An 8,919-nucleotide genomic window follows, 5' to 3' on the forward strand; every position below is an offset into this window, starting at 1 on the left:
TTGTCTTCCTTTCAGAAAACCAAATTGATTCGGCAATATAATCCTGGAAGCAATAGGAGCAAGACGGTCTACTAGTATGCGAGTAATAATTTTAAAAGAAAAATTAGCCATAGCAATAGGCCGAAATTGAGTGATAACATTAGCTTCTTGAACCTTTGGAATGAGCGCCACAAAGTTGGAATTTAGATTGGGCAATATATAACCTGATTGAAAGAAAGATTTAACAGCACGGACCACATCCAACCCAACAACATCCCAACTAGCCTGAAAAAAATGACCAGTATAACCATCCGGACCTGGGGCACTATCAGCATTCATGGAAAATACAACATTTTTGACATCTTCAGCAGAAGGAATAGCAAGTAAAGAGCAATTTTCTGAATCCGAAACCATTGAAGGAATAAGATGTTCAACCAAACCTGTATCATCAATATTGCCATCATCTGAAAAGGCACTTGTGAAATGTTGAACGACATGATCACGCAAAATATTAACATCATCCACCAAGTCATTCCCAATGCGAAGAGAAGTGATAGAGGAGCGTGCTCTTTGAATTTTTGCCAAATTATGGAAATAGCCAGAATTTCTGTCACCTTCTCTAATCCATCTCACTCTAGCCTTCTCTGCCCAGAATTTTTCCTGAACCAATAAAGCATTTGACAAAGTATCTTGGGCTAAAAGCTCCTCGACATGACGCGCTTCAGTAAACCCATCAAGAGATATGGCTAGTTGAATTTTTTCAAGGGCTGCGCATGCACTATCCACAGCAGTATGAACATTACCAAAGACATTAACATTCCACTCCTTCAGAATAGGTTTTAAAAGTTTAAGCTTCCTTCGCAGAATAAACATAGGACAGCCACATACCTCAAAGGATTGCCATGCTGCGTGAATAATTTTAAGAAAATCTGAGTGCCCCAACCAAATCTTCTGAAAATGGAATGGAATTGGGCCTTGTGCAATATAGTTGGTGAATGAAATCAAGAGAGGATTATGATCAGAAGAGTGCCGAACCAAAGTGGAACAACTAGTCATCGGCCAAGAGTCTAACCATGGAATAGAACAAAAGCACATGTCCAACAACATTTCAATATGTGAGCCAACGCCTCGACCATTTGTCCATGTAAACGGTGACCCTTTAAGATCAATTTATGTCAAATGACACACATCCACCATAGTCTGAAAGTCATCACAAGAAACACGAGTAGGCAGCTTACCACTAGTCTTTTCATGGGCTCCTAAGATTGCATTGAAATCACCAACTAACAGCAAAGGACCCGAGAAGCTTGTATTAATTGGTTCAATTGTGGACCATAAAGGACGACGTGCCACACTAGTTGTTGCCGCAGACAAATACCAGACCATGAGCAATACCACCAACAAAAAACTGCACAAATAGATGTTGACTAGAAGAAGATATCATAGTAGGAGGTGATATGTTTGTTGAATGAAAAACCCAAATATTAGGAAATAACTGACCTCGATCATTGACACCTACCAATTTCATACCAATAGATCTCCAAAAAGAATCAGGAATACGCGTCAAAGATGTCATTGGTTCATTTAAAACAAAGGAAATCAGGAGAGTGCTTTCTAATCAAACTACGAAGAGCAGTTCTTGTAGGAGCATTAGCTAAACCCCGAATATTCCAAAAGATAATCTTCATAAATTAAGCTTTTGGGGAGAACCCCTATTTCTAGCAAGGTAACGATCCACAATTCCCTCTTCTGGCTGCTTTCCGTCTCTTTTCTTTTTCCGTAGTTTCTTTTTCTGCCCTTTGGAAAGAACAAGGGTCATATCTTCAAGTCCTGTATTACCATCACCTTTCAACAAGGAATTCACAGCAACCATTTCTACCTGTCCTCTGGGAGGAGTAACCGGGGTCTGATTAATTTCAGAAAAATTATTCTGACTTCGAGCAGGAATTTGGTCCTCCTCAATCTGATCATTCCAATCTTGACCACCTGAGTTATAAGGCACCAATGCATGAACAATTGGTTCTGGCTCCTCAGCCTCACTAGAGCTAGAATCATCCTCACACTCCTCCATACTAGTGTTTTGTAAAAGCAATTGGTCAGACGGCTCATCCACAACACGTTGAGCAATGGCATCCAACTCCTCCATAACCGCCTCTTCAATAACCGATTGCGCCAGTTGGGCCGCTGCACAATCAGCAGTAGCAGGAGATGCACCAATATTGGTTTGAATTCTATGTTCTCCTGAATGGTTTTCGGTATGAACAATCGGTTCAGTTGACGTCGGAACCACCTCATGAACAAGAGGCTCTGGTGGAATAGTCTTATTTTGGTGATCATAAACAATGTTCTTGTCGGAAGCCTGCTTGGGTCGATACTCTTGAAGTAAGACACATCAAATTTCTGCACAAGTTTTTGCCCTTGAGCTTTGGGCTCCTTATTGGAACCTTTCAAATGTTTGCAACGATCAGCCATGTGACCGACCATCCCACAATGAGTACACAAATTCTCATAAACAATTTCAATGGGGAAGCAATGAGTCCCCCGCTCAACCATCAAAGACGAAGGTAATTCACCAGCGAGATCCACGTCTACCAAGACTGGAGCAAAATACCCGAATTGCCGCTCTTTTGTAGCTTTATCAATCTGCAATGGAGTGCCCACACCCCTAGAAATATCCATTAGATGCTGCTGATGCCAATAATCCTGACTCAAACCATATAATCTGACCCAAACTTGGGCATGTGTCTGTGGAAGAGTATAACTTGGAAAGAAGTCTGGCTTCCATTACGTTAGACGAAAAATTCCATCAGGGAGGGTACAAGTACCTCCACCCCAAACCCTACGAAGGTCCTCTTCTGTGGCAAAATGGATGTCAAAGTAACCCTTACCAAGAGGTACCAAACGCCATGGCTCTGAAGGTCGCCATAGAGCAGCAAGCAATCCCTTCAGGGTAGCAGTCTTTAGTGGTGTTGAACCCTTTCGTAGCAATAATCGACCAATAAGGTTGGTTTTGAAATTCTTCAATTGCTCTTGATATAGGGATTCATTGATCTTAACATAGATTTTATCCCCTCGAACCACAGGAGCAGGTAATTGACTAAGAGGAATAGAAGATTCATTCGAGTCGGAAAGAACGGATGCAAAGGTGCGTGCCTTTGGGGCTGGTGGAGGAGAAGGCGAGGCCGCGTCGAGGCCTCCCATGAACGGCCAAGGACAAACAGAAATCCCAGGTGGCGCACCAGAACTCATCGTAGGCATCTCGAAGCCCTAGGGAAAACCTTAGGACGCTGAAAGTTTTTTTTTTTTCCTCCCAAAAAGATTTTGGGGACAATTCTTAGGTGGGGTGAATGAGCATATTCACCCCATTGTCGCTTAACATACTTTTACTTAATAAATTTATAATCCAACGGTCCATATCTTAAATTAGTTTTTAAAGATCATCTCTCTAAAAAATTAATCAAATCGGAAATCATTTAGTTATCTAATTGAATCAAACAAATGGATGATTCTAACAGCACTTACTACTATTATGATGAACCATCCATTTATTTCATAGAAATGAATAACTAAAAGGTCTTCAATCTGATTAATTTTTTACACAGCTAATCTTTGTATACAACATGAGTGGTTGGATTACAAAATTATAAAGTTATTATGCATTAATCGTAAGAGAAGGTGAATATGCTCATTCACCAAAGGATGAACCTCAGAATCGTCCACATTTTGGAAGAAATTTACAAAGAGATATATGTGACAAAAATTCTTGAGGGTCAAGTTTCTTCTAGCTCTTAAAATGAAGCAACAGTTGTAACATCTTTGTTTGATCGGTTATACTTCATGTGACTCTTGACGAGCTGTCCAGCTGCAATAGCAGACATGAGAGAAAGCTCTCCGGCAAGAACAGAACCAGCTACAACACTGGCCAATTGCCTTGCGTTTGATCCTGGTGCCTCTCTGTTGGCACCCTTCACTCCGAGCAAGTTCAAGCAAGCCGACTGCGATGCCAATTGGGTACCTCCTCCTACTGTACCGACCTCAATAGAAGGCATGGTAACCGAGACGTGAAGATCCTTGCCATCATTGATGGCTTCCATCATGGTGATACAGTGAGAACTCTCTATGTTCTGAGCTGGGTCTTGACCAGTGGCGAGGTACACAGCTGAAACAATGTTACTGGCATGAGCATTGAAACCACCAAGAGCACCAGCAATGGCGGAACCAGTAAGGTTCTTGAGCATGTTAAGCTCCACCAAGGCCGCCACGTTGGTTTTCAACACCTTACTCACTATGTCTCCCTTGATTACAGCCTCACAAACCACAGATTTGCCACGGCCTTCAATCCAGTTCACAGCAGCAGGCTTCTTGTCTGAGCAGTAGTTACTAGAGATGCCAATTACATCCATTTCAGGGAAGTCATTCTGAAGGAAGTCGAGGACATTTTGAACCCCTTTAGAGACCATGTTCATCCCCATAGCATCACCAGTGCTGCAGCAGAATCTCATGTAGAGGTTCTTCCCAGCCACTGCACACTTGACTGTCTGAAGTCTACCAAATCTGCTTGATTTGTTGAAAATCATGGAAATGGTTTCGTAATTGGCAGGGTCTTCCATGAAGAACTTCAACTCAGCAGCTCTTTTAGCAGAGTTGAATCTGACAACTGGTGCTCTGGTCATTCCATCTTTCAATAGCACACTAGTAGCTCCACCGGACAAGTTAATTGCTTTGCAACCACGGTTGGTACTAGCCACCAAGCAACCTTCAGTTGTGGCCATAGGGACAAAGAACTCTCTTCCATCAAGCATAAGGGGCCCGGCAATCCCAACAGGAATGGTAATATACCCAACCGGCATTTCACAGCATTGACCCAAAATGGATTCGTAATCAAAGCCCTCCAAAGGCAGACCCTCAAAAGACTTGCCTGTAACTCTCTGTAATGCCTCACGCCTAACAGAAGCTGCCCTCTTGCAGTCGCCTAGCTTTGACTCGAGTGAATATGAAGGAATGGTTCCAGCAACGACAGCCTTGATAATCTCCTCGTCTTCTGCAGTTGGTGGAGGGGTCTGGATCGCTGGCTTGTCATCAAACACCTTTTGGACGAATTTAGGAGAAGCAATTGGAGCCATTTTTGGGATTGAGTAATCAAGTGCCTCGCCACAAGGAAATTTACGAGCGTCCTGCTTGAGAATAATCTCTTCCTCGTCATCGTCGGCGGCCCAGATGTCATTACTGGGCTGGAGAAAGAGGGACTGAACAAAATCGATGCCGAAGAAGCCCAGGAGATAGATGAAGGAGGCTATAAGAGCAAGGATGGCAACAATCTCAGAGAGATCTATGTTGTGAAGAGGAGTGTTGGTACGGATCTTCTCACGCCAGCTAGTGAGCAAGAAGTAGACGACGGAGAAGAAGAGAGCGAAGAAGACGGCGTTGGTTATGTACTGAGGCAGAGGCAAGGCGTCTGAAACCTTTGCCACTTCCTCGTCGACGACAAACTTGACTTTCTGTTTCATGGTCTTGCCTGCCTTGGTGGTGTTCTCCATCGCGGATAGCTTTCTGACGTCCATTATGTTTTGGATGAGGAAGATGCTAAACAACCCTCCGGGGGATCGGATGGAGGAGATAGAAGAGAGAAAGGAGTGAGCTTTGGAAAAAAAGACTGAACTCGTTTATCTGTGTTTTCCTGTGTTGGGTTTGAGTGTGAATGAAAACAGCTGGTACCGATGTTTATATATAGTGCTGGTTGTGTAGTGGGAAGCTGCCTACAGGGTCATCGATCAGTCATCACTATCAGTATGATGAATGAGTAAATTAGTCAAATGAATACACCTACGGAAGTCTCTTTCTTGGCAATTTCTCACTCTCAATATGCACAGTAAGGATTGTTCACAGTATCTTTATCCTCCATGATAGTCAAGTGTCCATTTTAAAAGAGTATTACCAATGTTTTTAATAATAAATTTTTATAACGATTAATCGATTATTGTCCAAAAAAAAAAATCTTTAAGGAGATTAGTACATCATCGATGATTCTTTTTCCTATATAGTTTGATTTTAGATTAGAAGTGCATGAATGTTTAGCTTGTCAGATTTTAGGCAGAGCTCCGCACCAAAATAAAATAAAAAATATATATAATAATAATAATAATAATAATAATAATAATAATAATAATAATTAAGGATCATATAACAAATAATATATTGACAAACCATATCAATTATCGGTTTATAGCACAAGTTTTGGTAAATAAATTGGTGCTTGTATTATTCGTCATAGTTCTATTTGAGTAAGTTTAGTTAGAAACAAGGGCTAAATACAGATTACTACCTTGTAGTTTGGGTAAAAAAATCAATTCAGTCCCTAAACTTCTAATTTCATCAAAAACACTCCTGCACTTTCAATTTTGATCTAATAGGTCCAATTTGTTAGTTTTCCGACAATTGAGTTATTTAACTTGTTAACGTGGCTCATATATGGCCTATGTTTTATGATGTGGTATCGAGGTGGCCTGCATAGTCAATTTAGGAGTGAGTCCTACTATTAAAAATAAATAGTTTTTCAACAAATAATCCAACTATAACTTGAACCCATGACAGAATATTAACGAATTGGACCTCTTAGATCAAAATTGAAAGTGCAGGAGTGTTTTTGATGAAATTAGAAGTCTAGGGAGTGAATTGATTTTGGACCTAAACCACAGAGTAGTAACCAGTATTTAGCCCTAGAAACAACAATTGATGTATTTCTAGAAACTCTCTCTAGAAACCCTAGCCGCCGACACTGTGCTAGCGCCTGTCCGGCTACGCCCCTGCAATGGCGACGGCCTCTGGCCTAGCCAACGCACGTTGGGTGCGGCCGGACGGGTAATTAAGGCTGTGCTTCAGGCTTGGAGGAGGAGATCCGTGGATGTCCTACCCTCTCTTTCTCGGTGGATGGCGTAGTCGAGCTGTGGTTGCAGATTGGATCGGAGTGGACTCGGGGCTCTGTTGGGGAGTAGCGGCTTCAGGTGACGGTCAGAATTCGGAGGGCCACTTCGACGGATTGGATCAGATGTTGGCTCGATTGGTTGTCGACGGTGATCGGGTTGCCGGCTTGGTTATGGCGCAGAGTTCAGGGTGCGGCCTGGTGTGGGATTGGGGTGATGATTGGTGGTGTTTCTCGCTGGTGGTCCGGCGGTGACGACGTCTTTCTGTCCGACATCAGTGGTGGAGAAGGGGGGAGGCGCGGCGAGGCTGGTCTAGGGCCAGGAAGGGTTGGGGACGGCCATCTTCTGGTTTTGCTTTCTCTCGGCTTTGGCAATGGTTGTGGGCCTATTATGGGCTGAAGTTTGGGTTGGGGTCGGTGGGCCCTGCCTTTTATCTAGTTTTCTTTAGTCTTTGTTGGTGTCAATAATTCCCTATTTTCAGGGACAGTCTAGGCACTTATGTGCATCTAGTTTTAGCTATTGGTTTTGGTCTTGTCGACTTAATTCTCAGTGTCTCTAGTTGTACACCAATTGAGGTCTCTAGGCGACTAGATTACTGGGTAATAGTTAGGTTGGGAGGGCCGGATCCTTCTAGCGCCTCCGGCGTAATACCAAAGGGGGCTCCCATTATGTTCTACGTATCTAATTGTACAATGAGTAGGTTTATTTCTATGTACCACTGTGGGTACTACCATTATCTTCTTGTCTGTCTAAATGGCAGCGGAAGGGTATGTAACAGCCTATTCTGGCTTATGAATATATTTCTTGCTCGCGGGCACTTCAATTGATGTATTTCTAATTTAAGATTAGTTTCACATTTTCATAATTTGAAAATGTTCTTTTGATAAATTATCCTTTAAAGATCGGAAATCAATCAATTGAAGGTCGTAAACTCATTAGGATTAACCATTCATTTGATGGTTAAACTATTTTCATTTTTTTTTTGTCAAAGATCATTTTATTGTAACATTTTTTTTTTTTGAGAATGTTTATTGTACTGTAACATTTTAGAATCAATTACACATTTGAAACATGAACGATTAGTTTTTAAAATATATATAGTGTAAAAATAATTAAAATATATTATTCCTAAAAGAATTGGATGAGCGAAATTTTAGTGAACCTAAAAAATTGTCGGATGAGTGAGCTAGCTAAGCTAGCCAACCAAAGAAGAATAGTTTGAAAATAGTCGCGGACACTTGTTGGCCAGACTCATAAATCAAAGTAGACAAGAAAATAATGCATGCAATTTGCAGAGCTAATTTCTACTAAATTCATTAGATATCTGTGGAGCAATAGATACATGACGTTTACCAAAAAAAAAAATAGATACATGACAATATGACATGTTATATTGTTTACATGGACCGTCAAACATATATTCATTGAACGTAGTTTCCAAGCGCAAGTCTTTAAAATGATCCGACAATCACTAAGAAAAGTCTATGGCCTCTTATTCGTGGTTAGACAACAACCCCGGCCTCTATAGTCTGAATTGGCTGGCGCCTTTACTTTTACTAAGACTAACAAGCCCTAAATTCATCGATGCCCCTCAATTATATGCGATACCAGCTAGCTAGTATACTAGCATATATGTATTGAAGTTGTCTTGGTATTGGATCCGCTCTTCTATTGACGTTACATGCATCTCTACTTTATTTGGAGATGTCATATATAAACTTGCATAACTCCAATCTAATATTGTGAAGAGAAATGTAACTGTAGCTATAACTAATTAGTTGGTATATAGAAGTGTAATAGATATAAGCAAAACATGCTTCATTCCTACGATGGTACAAGAGTGAACGAGCACTAAAATCACTAGACCCCAGGCCAGTATATTTACTAATTGTTTTTTAAATCATTACAGTTATAAATCCTAATTAGCACCGTACTTGTCTTCAATAATGCAACTTTTGAGGAAGATAAATTATGATATTTTATTAAATCTCTTTGTCCTTGTCATACAGAATGTATGATC

At 41.1% G+C, this 8,919-nt stretch overlaps 1 protein-coding gene across 1 annotated transcript; it reads right to left on the reverse strand.

The window, feature by feature from the left end:
• Window positions 1-3,607: 3,607 nt before the first annotated feature.
• Window positions 3,608-5,659, reverse strand: LOC133741352 (3-hydroxy-3-methylglutaryl-coenzyme A reductase 1-like). Its single transcript, XM_062169275.1, has one exon. The coding sequence runs from the start codon at window positions 5,538-5,540 to the stop codon at window positions 3,768-3,770; it is 1,773 nt and encodes a 590-aa protein (XP_062025259.1). The 5' UTR covers window positions 5,541-5,659; the 3' UTR covers window positions 3,608-3,767.
• Between the last annotated feature and the right edge of the window lie 3,260 nt (window positions 5,660-8,919).

The sequence above is a fragment of the Rosa rugosa genome, chromosome 3, assembly GCF_958449725.1.
Source record: "Rosa rugosa chromosome 3, drRosRugo1.1, whole genome shotgun sequence".
Lineage (NCBI taxonomy): Eukaryota > Viridiplantae > Streptophyta > Magnoliopsida > Rosales > Rosaceae > Rosa > Rosa rugosa.

Excerpts from the sequence above, each read along its gene's own strand:
- LOC133741352 (XM_062169275.1), bottom strand. The coding sequence starts at position 5,540 with ATGGACGTCAGAAAGCTATCCGCGATGGAGAACACCACCAAGGCAGGC.